Here is a 24,344-nt window from a genome sequence, read left to right on the forward strand (position 1 = left end):
AAAAGTTGAGCATAACAGTTGCTGCAATGAAGGTTTTTCCAAGACCAGTTGGCAATGCTACCAAGGTGTTGTTGAACAAACTGTTCTTGACGATGCTGAACTGGTAGTCTCGAATCTTGCCTAAATTCGTCGGAAACACCCAAGTCTTCATAGCCTCGTGGTCAACTTCATGGTGAGTTGGTTCTTCCCGAGGAAGGTCTGCACGAAACACTCTTGCAGAGGCAGGTTGCGATGGTCGTGGGCCATCCCCTGACAGAGATCCGCCGAAAAGAGTCGTCTGACGCCAATTACCAGAACTTGTTCTATTAAGTCCTGTCCCTGATCTTGGCCCTGCTGAGGTTACTGCGGGTGCTTTTGAACGCGATTGATGTTGTTCGGGTGATGAAAATGCATCCGACGGAAGATCTTCCAGTTCTAGAGCCGCCACAGCCGCAGAAGTTTGTTGATTACTGGGTTGTCTCCTGGCCGACTGCAAAGAGTTGGCGGTGGTTTGGCCATTCATGGAAGAAGACACTTGATCTAGAGCTGTCAAGAAATCCTCGTCTGCAATGTCGTCGTCGAACTCGTCGCTGTCCATGATGGCTGTGATGCGGTAATGCACCAGCTATTTTCTGTAATTTTATTGCGCGCTGAATCAAAATCTCATATCCTTTGTGACCAGCTGCTCGTCATTAGCTGCGAGACTATTCAATGTTTGTGAGATTCCTTTCGTGGCGAAGAAAAGCCAGGCACAAGCCGATAGTAGTGTGGGAAGGCGCCCCACGCGTTACCTATCATCTTCAGACCGCGCCCGTAGTACGCGCTATCACGTGATGGAATGACAAGCTTTAGAGGACGAAAGCTTAGTACGCCGTACTTAAGGTGACACAAATTCTGGGTACCCTCAGGTTACCAAGGGACCTAATGTGATTTGTGATTTACTGTGTTTTCTTGCATCTGACTCTACGTCATGTGCTAATAATCCCTTTGTAGTAAGCTTCTCCTTGGTGTCCCCGAAGCTGAAGTTTATCGCGAAGCCATTGTGTAAGTTTTGTATTGTAATTGGGATGATTATCATTGTTAAATTCTAATTGATTAGGTAATAAGAAACTGTGCTTCTTGTCGATGTGGCCTCCATGACTCCCCAGGCAAATATTAATATAAGGTTCATAGGAAGGAAAATATGTAAAAGGCATCCAAACTCGCATTTTTGTTCAACCTGCCTTTCTCTCACTTCTCCCACCTCGACCAGACACTAGTCCAAATTGGGTACCGGCTGCCTGCTGCCTTTGTGTCCGTGTTTCATTAACTGGTGGGGCCTTTAGCAAAACGTCACAGCTGCTTTGCGCAGAGAACTTCTTTACCTTCCTGCATCATCTGTTATTGCCTGTCTGCAACGCAAACTCGTCTGCGCATCGCAACAGGAGGAGATTTTCCAATACTACTCCCAGAGCACAAGTCCTACACGCCACTGTCGATACCACCACCGAATTTACGAGACTGCATCTTCTTTCAGTCGCGGAAATCTCGACCGACCGTCGCTCACCTGCTTTGCAGCAGTGTCACAGCAGTGTCAACGACCGACAAGGCTTGATCGCGTCTACTGCTTTTCCCCCTTCTATCTGGGAGCAGTCAGATTCTTCGTTCAAAAACAAACCACCACCCACCTGTCGAACCTTTGGGCGACTACGAGATCGCTGCATGACCTGCAAAAGACTACGACTGCAATAATTTGCGCTTCTTCTACCAAAAAAAAAACTATCAAAACCACCACAAAAAAACTACTATAAAAAACCACCACTACTCCTCGCTTTGTCCTACCACTACGATGGCACCTCGAGGTCGTCAGAACACCAGTGGGCGCGAGGCGCGGAATGCCCGTAAATCTGCCACCACAACCCGGGGCGGAATCCAGAAGCGCAAAGCTGGCCGTGTTGATGGCGATGGTGATATGGACATGGACAGTGCCGGTCGACGTGCTAAGAAACCTGCCGCTGCCGAACCTAACACCACTCGGTCTAGCACCCGCACTTCAGCGCGTGGGGGTCCTTCTAAGAATGCCCAAAACGTCCTGAAGCATCTGAGCAATGGCACTGCTGCATCTCTCGCCTCTCGCATTTCGAATGCTTCTTCGGGCAGGACTCCTAAGACTCGATCTCGAGATATGACAGGCTTGACGCTGCTGCGAGTTGGCGGTTTGAAGGACAGCAAAGCAGCCAACAACGCCGGTGGAGGTGTCCACGATCTTCTTGGTTTCATGGAGAGAAAAGCCGGATCATTCCGAACAGGTTCAAAGCGCAAAGTCGCAATTAAGAAGGTATGTTTTGTCATTGACAGGGCTCCAGGTGCGGATATTCGACTCGACTATGCGAGACTCGGAGAGTTATGTACCGATCTACAAATGATACCTGCTATATAATTATACACCCCCGCACCTCAGCTAACCATAACCGACAACGCCTGCTAACTCGGTGTAGCACCATCCCGTTGGTGACTACGTCTACGTAGGTGCGAGTGAGGAGGACGCCGAGGAGCTGATTAAGCTCAACACTTTCGTATTTGCTGGCGCACCTTTGGAGGTAATCAAGGTGGACGAAATTCCGGAGAGGGGTAGGGCGGTAGAGTCCAAGGAGACTCAAGAGCTTCGCGACAAACTTCGGGAAATTCTCAGTTCAAGATATATCGGCGATAACAAGCTACTCAAGTTGGACGCTCTGGCTTCAGACGCAAACCTTGTCACTCTTGGCATGTTCGAGAGTCGTGAGCGTGCTCTTAAGACATTCAAGGGTTTGATGGCTGTGTGCGATAGTCTCTTCAAAACGGCCAAGGAGAAGCAAGATGCGATCGAGAGCATCAGTCTGGCAAGTAACAACATTGACGACGTTGCCCAAGTTGAAGTCATTGCCACGACTTTCCCCCATCTTAAGAACCTCGACATGAGTGGCAACCAAGTGGCTTCCATGCAAGCACTGCAGCCTTGGAAGGGAAAGTTCAAGCACCTCGAAACACTGTTCATGACAGGCAATCCCATCGAAGCGGCTGATCCAAACTATCCAGCTGCCCTTCTGGAATGGTTCCCTAAATTGCAGAACATCAATGGCAATCAACTTCGCACGCCTCAGCAGATCGCTGAGCAGGAGGCCGCATTGTTGCCTAAGCCTATACCCCAGAACGGTCCCGATTTCCGAGACGTTGCCGGGATTGGCGAAAAATTCCTCTTGGGGTTCTTTACTTCTTACGACAATAACCGAGCCGGCCTGGCATCTGAGTTGTACGACGAGGACAGCCGCTTTTCTATTTCTGTCGATACCCGAGCCGCTCCAGATCCTGATGCGGCCCCTCCTATGACCTGGGCAACTTACATCAAGATCTCCCGAAATCTCACCAAAATCACACATGAGAACGCCCGCATTCAGCGACTCTTCAGGGGTGCTGCCAGCATCCAGGATGCCTGGAAAACGCTCCCTCAGACACGTCACCCCGACATCAAACAAGAACTCAGCAAATACATCATGGATTGTCATCCCTTGCAAGGACTGGTCGATCCCACTGGCCAGAGCACTGGCGGCGTCGATGGCTTAATAATCGCAGTTCATGGTGAATTTGATGAACAGGATCCCGCTACCGGCGTCGCAGGGAAGCGCAGTTTCTCTCGTACCTTCGTCCTTGGGCCTGGAAGGCCGGGTCAGGAATTTCGGGTTGTCAGCGACATGCTCTCGCTACGAACATTCAGTCCGCTCCCAAACGTATTCGCGCCTGCCGACCAGCATCAGGCTGTTGATCAGCATCAGGCAATGATCGCTGAGCTCTGCAAGCAAACAAACATGACACCTGAATATTCCAAGATGTGTCTGGAGGGAGTCAACTGGGATTTTGACAAGGCTTTGGTGACGTTTAACGAGAAGAAGGTATGTAGTTTGTCCTCTCGAGTGGACAGCGCAGGTAAACTAACGGTACTCCAGTCACAACTCCCAGCCGATGCTTTCGCTACAGCAGGTGGACCATAGGTTGGCTATCCCTGTATGGAGACTCTGGGCTCGGCGGTACAGGGCCAGTACGCAAACATGACATACGTTTAACGCATGCATGAGATTCAAGGGATGACTCAGTCTATCGAGGGATATGGACATTAAGATTCGTTGGCAGCGATGATTTGGAACATTGGAGTTTATGGTTCAAACGTGTACTTGCATTATAGAGGGCCGGACTAAGATTGGGGCCAATACGTGGCAGTGGGGGGGGATTTGTATATGTTATAATGAGGTGCTATCAAGAATGAATCAATTGCACTACTGTTCAAAATTCGTATATCTTCTTAATGAAGCAGTATCTGGCATCAGGGTATCAGAAAAATGGCCGCTAGGAGCCCAACAGGTGAAATGACCCAGACACCATATGTCGGTTCAGTAGCATCTAGTCTATCTTACTCTATCGTTCTAACTTTCGAGGACAATTCTTCTGTTATCCACTGACCTGGTACCAAGAGTGCATCGCCAATACTTGCCTCGTATGTGCAACATGACACTACAGATACCGAGAAGTACTAAGCTTGCAACAGTTGATGCAAGCATGTGCTTATTGGATGTATTTCAAATGCTTATCGAATGCAAGCTCCTATCGATATAGTACAGAATACTGGCGTTGACTATATATGATATGGTCTAGGGTAGAATTGGTACATCGAGAGTTACGCTTCGGGCGTTTATGTGTCTTGGCTACTGGTGACAGTGTCTGATGAGGTCATATGTAATTAGACTCAGTACAGATTTTTAACGGTTCTTCTCCTTGAGGGTTAACCAATTGTCGCATGTGGCTGGAAGTTTTGGTAGTGTCGTTGCTTTGATTCCCTTGTCTGGATCATGCTCCACTTCGAAGATGGCCGGCGCGTGGTGAAGAACGATGATCTGCTATTTTCGTGCAAAGAGTAACCAAAACTAGAATACCCGCTCAGATACTCTCGAGTCACTCATAACTTCTAGCGCGCGAGAAAATTGTCCGGCCCTGGTGCTAAGAGCTGCAGCTATCAGCACCAGTTTCATTAGTTGATGTCTACCATCGAGATGTCAAATGGAGGATGAGGCGTTTACAGCAATTAACGAGCGTGCCTCAGAAATAGAAGACACCTCACCTAAGGATAGAACAGTTAACATCCACTTTGATGCTCAAGCGACAACACGAGTTTGCACAGACTTAGACGAACAGCCCGATGGTCTGGGTGGGAGCGGGCCTGTCATCTGGTCTGTTCTGTTGGTTCATTTCAAGACTGTCAGGTATAGTACGTAGCGACCAATGATGCCAAGTACTGGCTGTTAGCGAGCACAACAGACGTAATTGGGTCTGAGACTTATTTAAGATGGATACTCGTCTAGTGACATGCAGTTCCATCCCTTCAGGGTGAGCGAGTGAGGCGAGATCACGATATCACATGGGTTGGCACGAGGCGGGAGAAATCCATCGTCATCGCCGTTGAAAGACGATGAGAATCGACAAGGGACACCAGGAGTTTCCCCGCCGAGTCTTCAGCATCCCGCGATGATAATCAACTCGATACAGGAGGCGAGGCATTCCCAGACTCGTACGCGGCCCATACAAGGTTTTGTTGGAAGCGAATCTCACAGGCAAGAGATCCATGATCCATCTCGTAAATGCTACGGACGGGAAGAGAGTCAAGAAGGGCAGGTAAATCCCCGAGAACACAGCCCAGAGGTCTTGGTTGATAGTGACCGGGGGTTCAGGTATGGCGCGCAACGGTGCGTTTCAAGTCGTAGCTGGTGGATTTAATCACGGACCCCAGTGATTAGTTGCTTCCATGGTTGGTGGGAAAGCGACTCGTGGTTTGTCTTTCTTATTCATGGACGGTGTCCAATCATTGGGCGATATTTCATAATTCAGCGTGTACTTTTGGGAGTTAGGAGTTACATTGGGCACTCAAGTTTGCTACTCTCAATTTCACTTCCCTGGCCGAATGGACATGTTATTGACCATTGCATGGACGACAATAGAGAAGAAAAATAAAGTAAAATAAAAGCAACGACGGTAATACCCGATATTGGCACGACGAGACTTCTATTGCATGAGAACCGTAGCAACTATCTATTGTGTTGCGGAGAATATGTATCAAGGAGAAGCAAAGCGAGTTTGGCGAGAAGACTACAGACCAGAATCCTGGAAGATCAAGAGTTAATGGCTGTTCTATAGGAACAGCTTAATGCTACTATGTTGGCCAGACTAGTCTTGATCTATGCAATTTCACCGATTATTATTCAAACACTCGTTTATACTGCGTAGTATTATGCCTCTTGGTATTTTGCTTTTTTGTTTCTTAATAGCCCCTCGTATCGTGATGAGGGTCCTATCGCTTGGTGTAATCCTTGAAATAGCCGGGTCAATTGTCAAATCGAGAACTCATGCGTAAAAACTGGACTCTCGTATTTTCTTCTTTTTCATGTCTTCCAAATTACTGTTGTATGCAGGGCGGAGAGCGATGTGATAAAATATTCCAAAGTGAGCGGTCTGAGGTATTCCATGCATTGCTGGCAACGTGCTGTATGCATGTCTTATGCAAATGATGGAAAATACCATGGCAAAATACCCCATGCCGGTACTGTTAATACACATTGATTAACATGAAATCCAGCTCATGGATCGCAGTAATGATATCCATTACCCGAGCCTGACAGTTTCTTACAGCATGGAATTTCCATTTCACTGGGAAAAGCGAAGATTTTCTAGGGAGGATTTAAGCGGTTGCCCCCTATAATATCGGCCGGATCTGTGGATTCATGGGCCGCGTACCGCTTTTAGAACACCTATGGGGACTTGACGTCCGAACCCAGCTGCAGCTCCAGTCCACTACTGTACTGCATGTGCCCCTGATTCGAACGCTGAAGTCGCGTTTGCTGCGCTGCAATAATAATTCGCCATTTTTTGTGCCTCAGGGCCCTGGAAGGACGCTTCATGCCACCAATGGTTAGGTTCCATTGCACTGGTCACCAGGACCCCTGCAGCTGGGCGTCACAAAGCGTTTGGCAAAAGTGCGGTACCTGGCCAATCAGAGACTATGGCCCCTGGACGGGAAGCCCAGCCTTTGGCCGAGTGAAGGAGAGACCCGCCGTACCTGCATTTGCTGGATTTCGTATGGATCGTCGCTGGCTGCTAGGCACTGCTAGGCTGTCCATTCTGCTCTGGTCTCAACTCCGCCACAGTCAAAGCTCACGATAATCATTGAGAGGGCCATCACTTATCACACTTATCACAGTAAGCTACTGCAGACTGTCGACTCATACACAAATCAGCAGGGTCGAAAAGTGCTCCTAGCTCCTGCCATAATAAATCACTATTGAGCCCTGGCCATATTGTCTATGGCTCGTGTGCTGCGGTGCGGCGTACTCAGTGGCCGCTTGCAGGACCAAGAGCATCAAACCCCTGCCTTTTCTTTCCTGTCGCGGAAACCCAGACCCTGTCCATTTGGTTGTCTCTGAGACTCCGCCTTTGACCAGGATCCCCCGGTCTTAATCACCCCCTACCAGTTCATGTCATACGTCTCGTCTCCCCAATACTGTCTCGTATCTCTTTTCTCTTGGGTCATCCGCTCTATCATCAATCTCTGCTCTGTTTTGCTTTTACCGCGCTTGTTTCTGCCACACCCATTCCAGGCCTCGCAAAACCGTCTGGCACGAGAACGTCGAGGCTCATTGCCAATCGTTGGGTTTTCTCTCCCTTTTACTTATCGCGCGAAAGTACACGCTCGGTTTGCATTCCCTCTGCCTCCCTAGGCTCATATCGAACAAGCCGTACGACAGACACATCGACCCCTCTCGACCCGAACTTCGTCTTTCGCCTCTCTTCGACGACATCGACTTTCACTTCGCGAGGAAAGCCAAAGCGATTTGCTTTACGTCGGCAGCTTTCTTTTATCACCACTCGCACCCGTGGTGCTGAGCTTTCAGCCACCGTTCCACTCCTTTCGACCCAATTCACTCGTCTTGCTGCATCCGGCCAGCTCCCCAGATCTCGGATTCATCAGATCATCGCCACACCCGCTAGCCTCAACTCTGTCTGCTTGCGACTAACCTGGCTCGTTCTTTATTCGAGACGGCTTCTATTCGATCAACCACGCGTGCTCTTTGCTGGACGTGGCTTAGTTCCCCTGGTTTCCATCATCCAAGTTGGAACTCGACTTTCTTTTAGACCACTTGCTCTTGGATCTGCGACGCGAAACCACAACTAACGACTTCATCGAACCCGCCATGCCATAGGAAGCCTATTGATTTATTGAGATTGATTTCGTTCCGAACTTTTCGCCACGATGAGTTTGCCTGAGCCGCCGTCCTCCCTGGACAATGGCTGCTCTGTCGTTCACGACAACACCCTCTATGTTTTTACGCCCACAGCCTTTATGTCTTTGTCCCTGGAAGAGGATGCAGAATGGAAGGAACTGGAAATGGGGCAGCAGGTCACCGGAGGTGCATGTGTTGGTACCGATGCTGAGCTGTTTGTTGTTGGAGGCAATGGTGGCCCTGCGGATTACAATGGCCTGCAAAAATTCATCTTTGCAAACAAGAAGTGGGAAACCATTTCCACTGAGAACCAGGCATTCCGAAACCTCCAGTTTCACGGTGCCGCCTATATCAAGAACGCCAACCGAATCGTCGTGGCTGGTGGTAACTCGGAAGGCAGAGACACGCCTTCACAGAACACATATTACTTCGACCTTGCTAATCCAGTAAATATCCTGTCAGCCGCTGGCGCACCCCCGGTTGTTAGCCCTGCTGTTATACCGTGGTCCGATGATGCGGCCTGCATTCTATGGGACAAGGAAGTTCGAACATTCGCTTCGGACGGCTGGGTGAACAATGGTGTCACTCTGATGGAGGCTATCCCTCCTTCCAGCAAAGCTCTTGTTCTAGCGGGAGAGGACGGTTCCAAGAGCCTTTACGTTTTCGATCTTGCAGCAAGCCCCAACAAGGTCCATCGCTATGCCGTTTGGGGAGACAACAACCAAGGTATTCAAGGTGCTGTCGATCAGAACGCCAAGCGAGCTCTTTCCTTGAATGACTGGCCCGAGTATAACTCAACACTGGCCCCTGCGATATCACGAGCACAAGGACAGTACTCTGTTGCCCAGGATGCCAACGGCAGAGTTGTGTTTGTTGGCGGCAACAACGATGAGCCCCTCGCATTCTTTGATATGAAGGAAAACTCATGGCTTAATGCTGTCGATATTGTGGGCGAGTCCCAGAAGATTCTTTCAGCCGAGTCTTCCACAGCCACCACCAAGACCAAAACCAGCTCCACGAAGACATCCTCATCTGAGTCATCCACGAAGACCAAGTCAACTACCTCGGACGCTTCGTCCACCTTTGCGACATCCACTGCTTCAGCATCAGAAACCGAGAGCCTTCTTGCCTCGGAGACGATCTCCGAGTCCAGTTCTGCTACTGCTACTGATGCTTCGGCCATCGCTGGTGGAAGTAGCGACAGCGACTCTGGCCTCAGCTCCAACGCTATCTTGGGTATCACTCTTGGCACGATCCTTGGTTTCCTTGCCCTGCTTGTTGTCATTCTCCTACTCTTGCGTCGCCGCAAGAAGGCTCAGCAACAACCATCCCCCGAGAAGGCCCAGCCTCGAAATGATTTCCCTCCTGACCAAAAGGATCCCATGGGTCTTGGCGGTGCCCCCGTATCACCTTTCCGTAACCACCACTCCAACATGTCGCAGGAATCGTTCTCATCTATGACAATCTTGATGGGACATACTGGCAAAAACAACGGCAATGCTGCTGCTGCTCCCAGGGAAATGAACAACTTCGCTGATGAGAAGGAAATGGGACTCGGTGCCAGCCCAGCCGCGCCTCGCTTCCCCAACCACATGTCGACCAATTCTCAAGATTCACGATCCTCCATGGCCATCTTGATGGGCCGGGCTGGCAAGAGCAATGGCAACAACCGTAACTCTGTTGTTGGTAACAACACGCAGTTCAAGTCCACAATCGGCAAGCCAATCTTGCAAGAGGCGCAATACCCAACCGTACAAGGACAGGATGCCAAGGGAGTTGCTTTTGACCCGACAGTCGCCGAGCCTCGAGCGCGTAACGGACCTCTTGAAACCCAGGACGGACTCCGAAGAAGCTCAGGCTGGAACCGCTACTGGTCTGGCGGCAGTGCTCTTCAGATTCTCGGGTTTGGCGGGCCTCCTAAGAGGAACACTGTCAGCTCCGACACTGATTCGCACTACTCAGAGCAACCGGGCTTCCGAAACCCCCGTGTTACACAGGACTCTGCTACCGTGCCCCCTCTTAACTTTGAATTCCGCCCTGAGATGAACCGGGTCAACTCCGGAAGCCCCGTTGTCTCAGAGTACAGCAAGAACATTCCCTTTAGGGATGGAGTTGCTGGCAAGATCGAACGACCCATCTCCAAGGCGTCTTCTGGCTACTCTAGCGGCATTCCTGAGAGCGTCAATGAGACTTGGGATCCCGACCACAAGGATAAGCCATGGGGTACCGACCGAGCGACCAGCAGCATTTATAACCCCAGCTTTTACTTCGGTCAGCCACTCTCACCCAGAGTCCCTCCTCCTCAAACACCCCCAACTGGCGTGAGCAGTCAGCCCCAGCTCGCGATGTCGGCACAGTCATCCGACATGAGTTGGTTGAACCTTGGTGACCGGGCTCGCCAGTAAAGCGACCACAGTCTTGATGAACTGATGAAGTCGTTTGAGTCTTGCATGCTTATCGCGAACCGCCGAGATACCCCATGGCGTATTGGCGCATCTATACCTTATTCCTCCCTAGGGGCGGAAAGTTGCTTCCAGCGCAAACCGCCCACTTGTAAGCGCATATGACGCTTTTCAACTCTCATTACTCCTTACTTCGGTGCATGTACATAATAGCACACGCACTCGATGACACTCACTACCCCCCTTTGGACCCAGCGTCTATTGGAAACACTATTTTCTTTTCTCCTTTTTGATAAAGCATCGCATGAACCGGTGCCGGTATGTCCTCACCGGCCTAATATGTCTCATATTCGTTTCTCTTTTCTTTCCTTTAGCCTGTTTTCACCTTACTTGTACATTCTAGACGTAGACCCGGGATTGGTCATTATTTCCCACCTTTTTCGTCGATCGTCGCCGTCGTTGTTGTTATGATACCACCATCTCCTGATGTATGTAATTGGCTAGTGTAGCAAAAAAGGGGACTTCGACGGATGATCAAAGATGTTGATGGAGATGTTAGATGGAGGATAAAAGTGGTGATGGGATGGGGATGGGGACGTGACTGCTGGTCGAGGTTGAGCGGCGACAGTCAGTTTTGTTATGTCTGTGTGTGGTTATGAAGCGAAGCCAGAGGAAGCAGTGGCTGCGAAGCCGGAACTTTTCGCAATAAAACGATATGAATAATTACCCAATGCCCGTCTGATGTGAGGTTGACGTGATGTTAGTGTTGATAGAGTTTAAGTCGATGATGAAGGAAGGGAATATATGATTTTATAGGAAAGAAAGTGAGTTCTGTTATAGTTGTACTTTTGTCTAGATGAGACTAGAGTGGGCTATGATATATTGTCTTGTTCCATCTTGATCATCCAGTGTGTACACAACACCGGGGTTTATGCGTATACTCTTTGATATATCTGGAATCGTAACATTTGTTTGTCGATCATGGTTCTTTTCTGCAGCCACAAACGCCTCTATCGTAACTTCGGGGCCCGACTGGTCAGATATGAGCATCTTTACACACCACCACATCATCAGAGTTTCGACCCTGCGGGCCGAGCCTTTTCTTTATCATCACAGCATGTGATGTAGACTGAAGAGAGCTTGTCTTTACTGTTGTCTTCAAGAAACCCTGAGTTGCCTGTGAGATCTATGACATCTCATCTCCATGCCTATTCGAGAATCTTTGTTCTTACTGTCACAGCTCCACCTAAGCTTCCTTGGCTTGCAGGACAAACTCTGTCAGCAAATGCAGAATTATTCTGGAAGAGAAGGATGGAATTGTTCTTTTCTTCTTGATACTACGCTCCCGCATATCTAGGTGTTGAAGGCTGCAGCTCGGTGATTGTTTTGAGTAATAAGGCGTGTGATAGAAGTACACATGTGGACAATAATTCACGACTTAGCATCCATGTTATGACAGGCAGACAGAAGCTATGGCCCCAGCAGCCGCACTAACAAACCCAGAAGTATTGGCTTCCATATATCCGTACATGGAATCCAACGATTCCACCCACGTGCCTCCGAACTATGAGCTCCAACGGCTTACGGCAACCGTCTCTGTTGCCCATCGCTATTAGCCCCAGTGGGCCCTGGACAATGGCGTTTTCAGGGTCCTCTGGGCAACATGGTCTGGTAAGGCTAGTGAGTGATGATCAAGGGACGGTTGTGTTTTTGAGTTTGAGTGATTTTCTTAGCCGAGCTATGAAACTTTGAGAAGAATGGAGGCTCAACTTCAATAGGGCTATTGAGAGAGTAAATCAACACAGCAACTGAGTTCTGTAAAGCTATGAATTTAATACGATAGTATACGATGGCTGCAGGAGATGGAGATGCAAGGTACTGTGCTGGCCAAAGTTCTGGACCATGGAAGTTATCCGCAAATTTCTCCGGACGGAAGATACTGCCGGTGGTAGAAGGGTGATCCTAGTCGTAGCCTGATTGGAAAGGAACAATCCGGAGACGAGTTGAAACTCAACAAGCTTCTGTCTATTTCGTAGTATGGATACCAGGGAGACTAGGAGAGGTCCACCCAAATCCCCAATTCGACGAGGTGCTTTCTGCAATTATCTGCCTACTGCGTTATTGAGCCGGATACATCCCGAGGTGGCTCCTTGAGTTGAAGAGGGATGAGAAAGTCAAGCAGAGACTTTCAGGTCAGATGTGGTATCTTTGCGAATGGTGGTCAGCTTTAAAGAGATCTACAAATCTTTAATGCTCCGGGAACAATCACAAGCAGCAGCAACAAAATTGCCAAGATTCCATCGGTCACCCAAAAAGGAGCTCAAACTGTCAGGGAAACACCAATGACGGGTTGAGATGCCTCGTCAAACAAGCCCCCCCTGGCCCGCAGCACGGGCAGATTCCAATTCTGGTAGGCGAGTCAGAGCTATCGGTCTCTGAGTCTGAGTCTGAGTCTGCGTCTGAGTCTCAAGAGGCTCTGGGCTAATCGCCAGTCAAGGCTAGACCATCCATGGGTATTTTAGCCCACCACTGAGAGTTGCCCGTAGGAGGCCACCACCAGAAAACCTGAAGAAGCTCATCTCGGGACAAGGGACATCCCACGCGGCCTGCAGCCACAATTCGAACAGTTCAGGTCACCTGGATGAACGGGAATGTTTCTGTGAACAGCAGGCCATCTCTACATAGTAATGAGACTACATGTGATGCAACCTCATCTAGAAGTAAGTTTATCTAAATAAACACTAAATTCAAGGTAAAAAAAAAAAAGAACCAGCTCGTGAAAGGCTTCGCATCAGAGGAAACGAACCGATGGCCATAAACCCCTGCCATGAACTGCAGTGAAGTGACCCTCCCACCGTTTTCCAAGACGACGTCCTTCTAAGTCCCACGATTCGATTGGCAGATTCGCAGCTGACAATGTTCTGCATCCATTGCTCCATCCTCCATAATGAATGTAATGGTAGAGTGAGCACCCCACTCAACAAGTATTGGTACTTGTCTGATCCCTGTTCTTTAATAACTCACTGACTGAATTTCTGTGGTTGGTTGTTTGGCCGAGATGGACAGACAGAAAAAAAAGGTTTAGAATTTGGCTCTAGATTTAACTCACTCACCTCCAGGCCCTCCCCCGCCTGCCGGTTGCCCGCCTCCAGTTTACAGCGGGCACAGGGCACAGGACACCTAACGATGGCCTAACTCTTCCCCACTAGGAGCGTCAGAACCCCCACTCTCACCTACAATCCTCCCCACTCTGGCGACAAAAAGTCTCTCTACATTCAGACTTTCAATCCATTCTCAGATTGGAAACCGAAGACTGAGAGAGAGTGGGTTGCTACTGCTAAGGTTAGGTTGCCACTAATTGACATAGGGAACTAACCAACCACCTTCTGACTCTCCAGTCTTCACTCGAGACTCGACTTAACCAACGTACTGTACTCAACTTGAGCCGGTCGGTCGAAGACTTCGACATCGGCTTTGTCCCGTCTCGTCCGCTTTTGCGCTTGCGCTCGTGTCTTCTGCTGCCGGCTTTTTTCTGCTTCTTCTCCTGCATCTACTTGCATTTGTATCTGCATCACATTTGCGCCCATATTGCATCACAAAGCGCTGTCGGCTTTCTCCCTTGGCCCTCCCACCCAGTTGTCGCTCTGGACCAACTACTGCATCGTCGCAGCGTTCAAAGCATCCGCGGTACTCATTCCACCTTATATTTTATCACAAGCTTTGTCCCTTGGATACTATTGCCAAGATATTTCCGGTCTATGTATCACCGCCGATCTATCGGTAACCCATCTCTCGTGCCCGACTGGAGCGCATCTTGATCCCGCACCTCGACTGTTTTTATTTCGTGAATACTTGTCAGCTTCGACTGTATTTCTCTCTCTTTTGGATACAGTTTCTCCGCTTTGGTGCTGCTTCGAAAACCTGGCTTTTTTTCGTCTTGCGCAGCCTTCACTGGCGCAGCCCACCGTTTACTCAACCCCCCTCTCCGCCTAATCTGATAAATTCAATTGTAAACACTTTTACTCGACGCTCGCCGTTTATTCGGCCATGATGAGTTCGACGGCCTGGAATGGGCAAGACCAGACAATGGCTTCAGCCGGCGATGAAGACTTTCACCAGTTCCTCGACATGAGCAGTATGGGAACTCTGGGCGATGGCATGCACTTCGACTTCCAATCTTTCCAGGATGGTTCATCACAGGGACTAATGAATCAGTCGCGCGATGTTCCGGACACAATAATGACCGACAGCGACAACCCAGGCCTGTTGGCTACAGCTGGCGCAATGCCAATGTCGACATCTGCTGGTCAACCAACGATCCCAGCCCATATGATGACACCTGCGAGCGATCCCATCTCCAACATTGACGCCCAAATTCAGTATCTTCAGCAACAGAAGTTTCAACAACAGCAGCGCCAACTGCAGGAGCAGCAAGCTGCCTTCTTCCACAACCACAACCACTCAGTACCTCCGACACCGCAAAGTCTTGAGATGCCCAACAGCGGGCACTTCTACTCCCAGGCAGAGCAGATCCCTACCACTGGTGCTTACGATAGAGGCTATCACCAGCGCATGAAGGAGCAAGATGTAAGGAAGCGCCACTGCCTCTCATATGGCAGTCTGTAACCTCGAGATTTTGATGCTGACTTACTCTTAGATGGCTTTCACACCCCTAGTCTCACCTGCAGTGACACCTCTAGATCCCAACTTCTCCATGGATAGCGGCTACACCATTCCCAGCGCCTACTTCAGCCCTCTGACTTCACCTGCTCTTCATGCTCAAAATGACCCTTCAACAATTTACGACCCGCGCCACACGAACACGAATAACTCGCCGATCGACATGGACGATAGATCCGCTGCTCCTGTTACATCAGTTTTGGACCTGCCCAGGAAGCCTGTGAGGAAGAAGGCCGCTACGAAGTCGAGAGCAAAGGCTAGCATTCGAAGTTCCCCCATTGTTAAGCCCCAACGTCGGAAAGTAGGACCTAGTCCTGCGATTGTCTCACAGGTGCTCAGTGAAGTTGAAGAGAACCACAGCTCTTTTCTTCCCATGTCTGCAACCTCTACTGAGACCTCAGCAGAGGAGAATTCATCGGTGTCTCCAGAGGCACTCTCAGAAATGCCCCCACCTCCAATTCCCAACAGGAGATCAACAAGCAAATCGCCATACATTCAAGCACAGTCGAGCAATCAGCAAACACCCATTCCGGGTCCTGTAGACTTGAATCTCGCTCCAGCTACACCAGCTTCGCTAATGAAACTGCCGGCATCCAGGGCCAACAAGCAGGCTGCAGGACATCAAGAACCGATTGTTTCTGATCACATCGAGTCACTCGAGTTGCCCGAATCGGTATCCAGCAAGACTATGACACCCGTCATCTCACGCTCTACGGTCCAGTCCCCCATTGTGGAAGCTGGTGCTGGAAAGGTGTCTGCTTTCCAGCCTTTGCCATCTCCTATTTTCCCACGCCAGTCGGGCACCGCTTCTGCAAGCGCAAGCCCTCAGTTGGCACCCGGATCAACAGGGCCATCCGCACGAAAAACTCCTCAGCTCGCGCCTCGGTCAAGTCGGAAGAGGTCTGTGAGTTCTGTTCACGTCTCGCCTGCCCTATTGCCGAGAATATCTCCTAGCATCAAGCCTCTGCTACCTGGTACACCTGGTATGACACCAGCGGAGAGTGCCGCTTCTCAACTACTAATGTCCAAATCCAACTACCAAAATATACTGGAGGGTAACAAGGTGCCGGGCGTTTCATACCCAAGCGAACTTTCGACCAACCTCACATCGAAGCGAACGTCACACAAGATTGCAGAGCAAGGGCGCCGCAACCGAATCAATTCAGCGTTGCAGGTCATGGCCGGTCTGTTGCCTGGGGGCGAGAAAGCAAACCTGACGGACGAAGGCGACAAGAAGGACGGGAAGCAGGCGAATGCGCAAAACAGCAAAGCAAGTGTCGTCGAGAACGCTATCGTACATATGAAGAGCTTGGAGAAAGAGAATGTGGACCTGAAGAAGGAGCTTGAGGAATTAAAAAAGCGGTTGGAAGGATTGCAAGGGTCGGCGGAAGATAAGTAATAACAAAAGCATGAAGGTTTGTTTGGTTCAGGGCAAGGTACATAAGCGCTGTGTGGATGGGAACCCCGGAGCATAATGGGATCGGTCTAGTTCGCGAAGGGTTCAGCACTCTGCATTATATCCTCAACGGCGGCAGCGATGTTTTATTTTGGCGTTTTGTCTGGGGGCTGATGAGGCGGAGCATTAGACAAGCGCTTCTGGGCGTAGACCAGCTGGCTGTAGAGTATTGTTGATATATATAAGACAACACGGGGCACGATTGGATGATTCGACAAACGATGGATTGCCGTTTTTATATGAATCTGGAGTATTGGTATACCAGGGGTGAATACAAGAGTCAAATCAAGTCAAGTCACGTCACGTAACGAGCAAGGCATAGTGAGACATGGATGTGAGATGGCAGATTTAAGATTCAAGATCCGAGATCCGAACAAGTGACGTGAGGTGAAGGTGACGGTAGAGCGGAGGAAGAGAAGAGAGAAGAGAAGGGAAATCGAAGAATTGTTTATTGTGATGATTGATGGTATCGTGTTATTGTTGTTGTTGAGCAAGGACATCAGCATCTAGATGCTCCATAGCCTCCACAGAAAGCTTCAAGCTCTCCATAAAGCCGTTGACAGCTACACGGAGCATTCGATTGGTGGTTGCTCTGTACTGAACCTCGAGGAGCCACGCATCTGCATCTGCATCTTGACCAGTTGGTGAACCTTGGGTTGACTTTGACATCGGCGCCGGGACAACGGTGAGCTGTCGCCTGACGAGTGGGGAGAGTTCAGGGTCCACCTCAATGGCCTTGAGAGCGGTTGTAGCCAGTCGAGCAGTGGGAAACGGGACGTTCAGGACACTGGACAAGGGGGTCAGGGGTCAGTAACGGTACCTGGCAAAGTCAAGAAGGGGAAGGGGAGCTATGACAACAACAACAAACAACAGCCAGCCTTGGAGCTTAGCCTTAGCCTTGTAAAGCGTCATAGTCAGGGAGGGGACGGGGCCTGGGACTGGGAGGGGTGGCTTGCATTGAACAGGGAAATTCGGCATCGGGAGTGGCGGTCATGGTTGTCTTGTTGAAGGTGGTCACTGCTTATAGGAAGCGACCGCTTAAATCTCTCTTTGAGTGATGCGATACGATCGATCTTTAATCGGCTGTCTTTTTTTCCTTGCTTATAGTCTCAATGACGGAACTAACTTGGCTCTGCCGTGTCAAGGAATGCAGATCTAGACCCAATATCGAAGGGAGAGGAACGTCACCCGTTATATCGAACCTTTGAGTGGTTTTATCTTTTGTTTTGGTTTAATAGACAGCCTGGGCGGTTTCTTTGGTGATTTGAGACTGATAGATAATATTGATGGAAAGTGAGTGTAACTCTGTGAGTGAAAAATGACGGCAGGTTTCTGATATCCGCGCGGGGATAAGATTGGTTGGTTGGCAGTGGGTGATCGGGCGGTAAAGATTGACGTTATTGCTGGACCTGGAGGTTTCCAGGTTCAAATTAGGTTGTATGGCACCGCCACAAAAAAAGCCACAGCCGGTTTCCATCATAACAACAGATCTAAATGCATACAACAGAAGAATATAGTCTTGTTGTACGGGAGCTAGGCTATCCCGGGAATATCTTATGGTGCATCTAGCATTCAATCTTACCTTATGTATGGGAACCTAGGCTTGCAGGTTTGATTACAACGGGTGCTTGCTGATGTTACACTGCTTCCGTAGACTTGTAGTTGAGACTAATGTTATAGGGTATTTTAGCAAACAATAGGTTTGTGACTATGGTGGAGTTGGGAACGAGAACCTGCAGCAGAACTGACTCAACAGAGGCATGTAGTGACAGCTGTTTCACGGAACCTTTCTAATAGTGGAGAGTCAAGTCTGTCGCGTGAGAAACGATGGAGACTCTCGAAGCGCTGAGTATTCGATAAACACTAGACATTGACAACTGCCCTGTGCTGCCCGTGCTGTGCTCCATAAGGTAAACAGCTAGACTGGAGCCGTGCTGTAAGTTAGCGCTTGTTAGCTGGGGCTGCCACCCGTAACTGGAGCGGTCTGTTGTGGTCCAGGGCGTTGCGTTGCTCTACGTTGCTATGGCAATGATCCAAAGGAGCAACCTGTTTCGGGCAGGGGCCAGAAAACAACCAGAGATGGCCCATACAAAAGAATCGCTAGCCCAGGTCCCATTGCTTATCATCAACATCGTCAACCAAGACCTTCAATTCTTTTTTCCATCTCCAAAGTTGTCTTTGGTGCCTTCTCTTGTCCGTGCTGGAGCTGGACTTGGAACACCTTGTTCATCTTTTTCCTCCTTGTGTCTCTAACTTGCCGACGCACCCATTTAGCCATCAAACGCCTCTGCTGCAGCTTCCCGTTGAACTGCCCGAACGCAATTGATCCCTCCTGTCGTCACCGCCTGCTTTTGGTCACCTGAGAGATTGACAATTGATTGATTGAAATTCAAGACATCGTCGCTGCTTCAATATCTTGATTGTATATTTGTTTATACTTTTATCATATTCCGATTGCATTCGAAAGCTCTTGCCTCGTATTGCTCTCATTCACTGGCCGGTTCCACCGCCCAGACTCCCTGAAGCGCAACCTACCCAAGTCAACATCAACAATAACAACATGGCACCTTCCAGTCGACACCCACAACTGCAACCGCAGCCGCAACCTCAGAGCATGGCGCAAATTGTTGAGTACATTCCAGGTAGGTTATCAATTCTGCACCATTTCAAAGCATTCAATTCATATGTACCATGGCCATCTGGCTTTCCAGAGTTATGGCGCATTGTTATCCCTTGTACTTCTCGCCGTGGTTCAAAACTCTACCTTACTTCACCGACGTCAATTTCCATGCCAACAACATGCCTCTTCCAACGTCGGCGCTAAACTATATTCCAGATCGCTTGTACCTCGCTGCCTACAACGTCGCTCCCACTGCCGATACGCCATTTCCCTACCCCGAGGAGCCTGCGCCTGTCTCTCCTAGGAAGAGAACGACAAGACTCGCTGCCGGCGCTACCCCGCTCGCCAAACCATCTCGACCTCAGCCCTGCTACTTTACTGTCGACGATACACTCCTTTACAACGCTTTCCACCATGATTTTGGTCCTCTGCACATCGGTCACCTGTACCGCTTTGCTATCCAGTTCCATGACATACTAGGCGCCAAGCAGAACAAGGAGCGACCCATTGTCTTCTGGAGCGCTGCTGATCCCAAGAGTGAGCTCATTCATTAACAATCGCGCGCAACGCATTGAAACTAACAGAGATCCAAGGTCGCGCCAATGCCGCATGCATGCTCGCGTGCTACATGGTCCTTATTCAGAACTGGCCTCCCCATCTGGCCCTCGCCCCGATTGCGCAAGTCGATCCTCCTCTGATGCCCTTCCGAGATGCGGGTTACAGCCAGGCCGACTACGGCATCAGTGTTCAGGATGTTGTTTACGGTGTGTGGAAGGCCAAGGAGGAGAAGTGCTGCGACTTGGACAACTTCGACCTGGACGAGTACGAGCGATTCGAGCGAGTCGAGCATGGTGATTTCAACTGGATCACCCCCCATTTCCTGGCGTTTGCTTCTCCCCAGCACGCCCCCGTCCAAAAGATCACAGAGGGTTCTGAGCTGTACCCACTGCTTCCACGAACGATATCCGCTGTGGATGCTCACCCCAAGCTGCCCAAGCCTTTCAAGAACGTCTTGAAGCACTTTTCAGAGAAGAACATTGGTCTGGTGGTCCGTCTCAACTCACAACTCTACTCACCCTCATACTTTGAGGCTCTGGGTATTCAACATCTGGACATGATTTTCGATGACGGCACATGTCCCTCGCTCACAACTGTCCGCAAGTTTATTCGACTTGCTCACGAGACCATCACTGTGCGCAAGAAGGGAATCGCTGTCCACTGCAAGGCTGGTCTGGGCCGAACTGGTTGCTTGATTGGCGCCTATCTCATCTACCGCCATGGTTTCACAGCGAACGAGGTCATCTCTTTCATGCGATTCATGCGACCTGGTATGGTTGTCGGTCCCCAACAGCACTGGCTTCATCTCAACCAGGGCACATTCCGTGAGTGGTGGGTTGAGGAGCGAATCGAGCGCCGTCTAAGGAGAGAGATGGCTGCTGCCAACCCCATCCCTAGCACACCCATCCGTGCCATGCAAAAGACAACACTGCGAAACGGCCAGACCTCAACACCACCCAACCGAAGCCCTTCAAATCGCACACCGCTGAGCGAAGTTGACCATGACCGCAATAACATTGGGGTTCAAGAAGACTATCTGCCAGCTCCTACGCCAGGACAACCACGAAAGGGCGTTCGAGACCGTCACCATCCTTATCAACGTTCTATCTCTGGAGGAGCCCCCGCCGAGGTTCAATACTCAGTCGAGCAAGAAGCTGAGCTCATTGCTAAGTATAGCCAGGCTGGTGGTGAATCCGATGAAGAGCTGCACCTTCGCATGCGCCGCCGCAAGGCAACTTCACAATCACCAGCACGCAGTGAGAAGGTACGATCCGTGAGTCAGACCACATCTGTCTACACGATAGATAACGATGCGTCACATGATGCTGAAAACATTGGGTCTGTGCGATCATCTAAGCACGTTGACCGGGTTCCCAGCACCCCTGGTGTTCTGACGAAGGTTCGCGGCAGCAAGCGCCAGGGTGAGTCTCCTCTCCGCGCAAAGGAATCCGGCGTTCGCAAGACCAGCGGCAGAGTAGGCAGCGCCAACCATGGCACTTCGGTGACAGCAGCCTCAACAGCTCGCAAGGTCTCAGGAGCTTAGAAGGCACCAACTAAGCGAGTCCAACCGCTTCAGCGTTCTAACGCGAAGCGCAACAGGCAACTGTACGACTCTAAATCATGATCATGACTCACGTACGTCACGAGATCTCAACGTCTGGCATGCATTGGCGTTTCTGGCTCGAAAGGGGATGATGGGCGTTTGTGTTTGAATGTTGAACCGATTCTTCTCCCGCGATCACTTTTCGTGGCGTGTTTGGCTTTCTGTTGTTTGCCATTTCGAACCTGCAAGATATTCCAGTTTCTGCGGCATTCAAGCATCGTTGCGGCATAGTTTGAATGGAGTTTGTAATGATCAAGGAAGAGGGCATTCAGAGAGACGCGAACAAAAAAACATTGTCTCGGAGAGGAGGAGTGAAGACATAACGGAGTTTAATTTGCGACGGCGTCCAGGAAAGGAACTGATTGGAATTTTGCTATTCTGTATTGATTTGGTTTGGCATTGCATTGATCGACTCTTCTTGATTACAATCCATGAGGAGCACTGGAGATGAAAGGGCAGCGGGCTTTTACGACTATTTATATATGTGCATCCGAAATAAACTGCTTATATCGTTCAAACAACCTCTTCGTCAACTCGTGCTGGTCATGTTTTTAATAATCTTCATATCATTCATGGCATCCCGTCCTGCTGCAGGTAACATCATCATACTCGAATACCTTCGAGAGCCGTCACAACGTCTTCTATCACTTTTGCAGCCTCAGCACTCGTCATATCTTCACTCACAGCCAGACATTTGTCCACAACATCACGGTATCGACGACCGACTTTACTACCCAAACCAGGAACGAGGGCAGTACGCAGTACCTTGTCGCGCCATCGATCAGCAGAGTAGTGCGGCTTGTGGTAAGTTTGCAGAACTTTCCACAGTCCAATTTCAAGAAGTACCAGCCCTAGACTATAAATGTCCATGGGTTTACAGTGTGAATAGCCACGCAGCGATGCTGGATGTCGATGGAGTGTCATGATAGATGGATTACGCGGGACAACAGAAAGCGCGGTGTCGAGATCAGGCCGCGAGGCATCGAAGCCAGTAAGGTAAGGACGCTTTATATCGGGCACCAGGGCAGATGTAGCAGTTGATGAGTGTGCTGATGTAGAGATGGCAGAAGGGAAGAAGAGGATATTCGAACTGCAGAGACTCTTGTGAAGCCAATCAAGAGAATGAGATAGATATGTAAAAGAAGGCTTGATTGATGTAAGTCTAATCTAGCTAGAAGAAAGAGGACTATTTATAATAGTCCTGACATAATGCCTCTATAGGCATCAGCAGTTTGTTCTTAGTGACTTGTACAGCTGTGTAACTGTAAGTCAGTAAGGCAAACACAAACACAAACACAAACATAGGTATAGGCAAGCCTAACCAACAGAATGCAAGGACCACAGAGCAACCGCGAGCGTATGCGCCAGGCGAACTCGATCATCGAGGTCGGGAGTCTTGAGATCCGTACTGGCGATGAGCTCGTGGAGTGTCGAGAAGGTTGGCGAGGGCGCTTTGTATACAAGGCCATATCTGCTTCGCGCATGGTCATCGACATAGCCTACGCAGTCGATGCTGTGAAGATCAGGGTGACACTCGGAAGCAGAATGCATCATCCGAGCGAGATCATCCAGACGACGAACGTGAGCAACACGCTCGTCCACATCATCACAATCATAGTCCACCCATTCAATAACGACATCGCCCGCTCTTTCGTGCCTTCCTTTGCTGCGCCCTCCATTGCCGTCATCTTCACTCAGCTTAAGCGCAGCACGGGGAACTTTGAGGGCGAAGGTTGGTTTGAAAGAGGCTTGGGGTTTAGCGTCAAGGTTTATCCGGAGCTTCTTGAGGTTGGCTGAGGTGGTGAGCTTGGGGTAGACGCCTGTTGACGCTGTTTCCAGCAGGGAGAGCTGAGCTATGTCGCGCTGGGCGGATTCGAGGAGTTGATGAGTCCAGGCACGTTGGAAGGATGGGAGGTGAGACGATGGGAAGAGACGCTCGAGGCCATCGTTAAAGTCTTGAGTACAGGGATTAGTCGATATTACGATGACCCAAAAGAGTGATGTACCTCGTAGGTCTTTGAGTAGATTTGTAAACTTATCTTTATCTATCCAAGTTAGTCGTGATACTTTGAGATAGCATAGTGAGAGCTCACCTGCTATAACCCATCTCGCTCTCAAGCCCATACCCTTCCCCCAACTCATCTCACTCATCGTCTTCGAGACTCCATTCGACTTTTTACCTTCCCCATCTTTGGAGCCTTTTCTCGAAGGCGAAGGAGACTTCCTAATCTTGGTCTTCCCAACATCCAAAGTAGCTCTCCCGTTCTCACTAGCATCCTCATCAACCAAACCATACCTATCTTTAAGTTTCTTAAAATCCGTGACAGCACTATGCAACTCCTCAAGAATCTGAAAGGCTAGACTTCTCAACTGAGGATTCCTTGTGCTCTCGAGATGAGCCTCAAGTCTCCCCTCTGCAACACCCCAGTCCCGACCCCAGACGACAAGCCGCATCTCTTCTATGCGCACTTTACAGAGAAGTCTCTGGCTGTCCGTGTCAATGTTTGCGGCGGTTGTGAAGAGATTGCACGCTTTTACGCAGCCGTCAAAGAGCTGGCCGAGGACGCCTACTACAGCGAGGGCAGTTCCTACAGTCTCGGCAGCCATTGCGCGAGTGTGAGTGAGAGGTCGAAGGTGGAGATGGACAGATGAAGCCTGTGAGAGGTGAGGGCAATTGTATTCAATATACGAATATTGGAAAGACTTGATTAATTATTTCGGATGTACAAAGCCATATGCAAGCTGCAGGACTAGATAGATTTGGGTT

At 49.8% G+C, this 24,344-nt stretch overlaps 6 protein-coding genes across 6 annotated transcripts; 4 read left to right on the forward strand and 2 right to left on the reverse strand.

Moving 5' to 3' along the window:
• The first annotated feature begins 1,548 nt into the window (after nt 1-1,548).
• B0J16DRAFT_7659 (uncharacterized protein) lies at nt 1,549-4,068 on the forward strand. The gene is made up of 3 exons (XM_046134454.1): nt 1,549-2,296; nt 2,457-3,887; nt 3,942-4,068. The coding sequence occupies exons 1-3, from the start codon at nt 1,808-1,810 to the stop codon at nt 3,984-3,986; spliced, it is 1,965 nt and encodes a 654-aa protein (XP_045988515.1). The 5' UTR covers nt 1,549-1,807; the 3' UTR covers nt 3,987-4,068.
• Nucleotides 4,069-8,020: 3,952 nt separating this feature from the next.
• Nucleotides 8,021-10,774, forward strand: B0J16DRAFT_7730 (uncharacterized protein). Its single transcript, XM_046134463.1, has one exon. The coding sequence runs from the start codon at nt 8,288-8,290 to the stop codon at nt 10,661-10,663; it is 2,376 nt and encodes a 791-aa protein (XP_045988516.1). The 5' UTR covers nt 8,021-8,287; the 3' UTR covers nt 10,664-10,774.
• Nucleotides 10,775-14,459: 3,685 nt separating this feature from the next.
• B0J16DRAFT_7740 (uncharacterized protein) lies at nt 14,460-16,913 on the forward strand. The gene is made up of 2 exons (XM_046134465.1): nt 14,460-15,247; nt 15,318-16,913. The coding sequence occupies exons 1-2, from the start codon at nt 14,708-14,710 to the stop codon at nt 16,737-16,739; spliced, it is 1,962 nt and encodes a 653-aa protein (XP_045988517.1). The 5' UTR covers nt 14,460-14,707; the 3' UTR covers nt 16,740-16,913.
• A 357-nt stretch (nt 16,914-17,270) lies between these two features.
• B0J16DRAFT_377342 (transcription factor Pcc1-domain-containing protein) lies at nt 17,271-17,708 on the reverse strand (the record flags this gene model as incomplete). The annotated part of the gene is made up of 2 exons (XM_046130833.1): nt 17,271-17,583; nt 17,617-17,708. 2 exons carry the CDS (start codon nt 17,706-17,708, stop codon nt 17,271-17,273), a joined length of 405 nt encoding a protein of 134 aa, XP_045988518.1.
• Nucleotides 17,709-19,258: 1,550 nt separating this feature from the next.
• On the forward strand, nt 19,259-21,602 carry B0J16DRAFT_7774 (protein-tyrosine phosphatase-like protein). Its single transcript, XM_046134467.1, has 3 exons — nt 19,259-19,438; nt 19,633-19,953; nt 20,010-21,602. The coding sequence occupies exons 1-3, from the start codon at nt 19,357-19,359 to the stop codon at nt 21,515-21,517; spliced, it is 1,911 nt and encodes a 636-aa protein (XP_045988519.1). The 5' UTR covers nt 19,259-19,356; the 3' UTR covers nt 21,518-21,602.
• A 578-nt stretch (nt 21,603-22,180) lies between these two features.
• B0J16DRAFT_359471 (prion-inhibition and propagation-domain-containing protein) lies at nt 22,181-24,285 on the reverse strand (the record flags this gene model as incomplete). Its single annotated transcript, XM_046129653.1, has 4 exons — nt 23,671-24,285; nt 23,584-23,622; nt 22,904-23,532; nt 22,181-22,723 (listed from the first exon to the last, which is right to left on the reverse strand). The coding sequence occupies exons 1-4, from the start codon at nt 24,182-24,184 to the stop codon at nt 22,181-22,183; spliced, it is 1,725 nt and encodes a 574-aa protein (XP_045988520.1). The 5' UTR covers nt 24,185-24,285.
• Nucleotides 24,286-24,344: the final 59 nt, after the last annotated feature.

This window comes from Fusarium flagelliforme (genome assembly GCF_020744385.1).
Source record: "Fusarium flagelliforme strain FIESC 12 MPI-CAGE-AA-0113 chromosome Unknown B0J16scaffold_1, whole genome shotgun sequence".
In the NCBI taxonomy this organism is placed as follows: Eukaryota; Fungi; Ascomycota; class Sordariomycetes; order Hypocreales; family Nectriaceae; genus Fusarium; species Fusarium flagelliforme.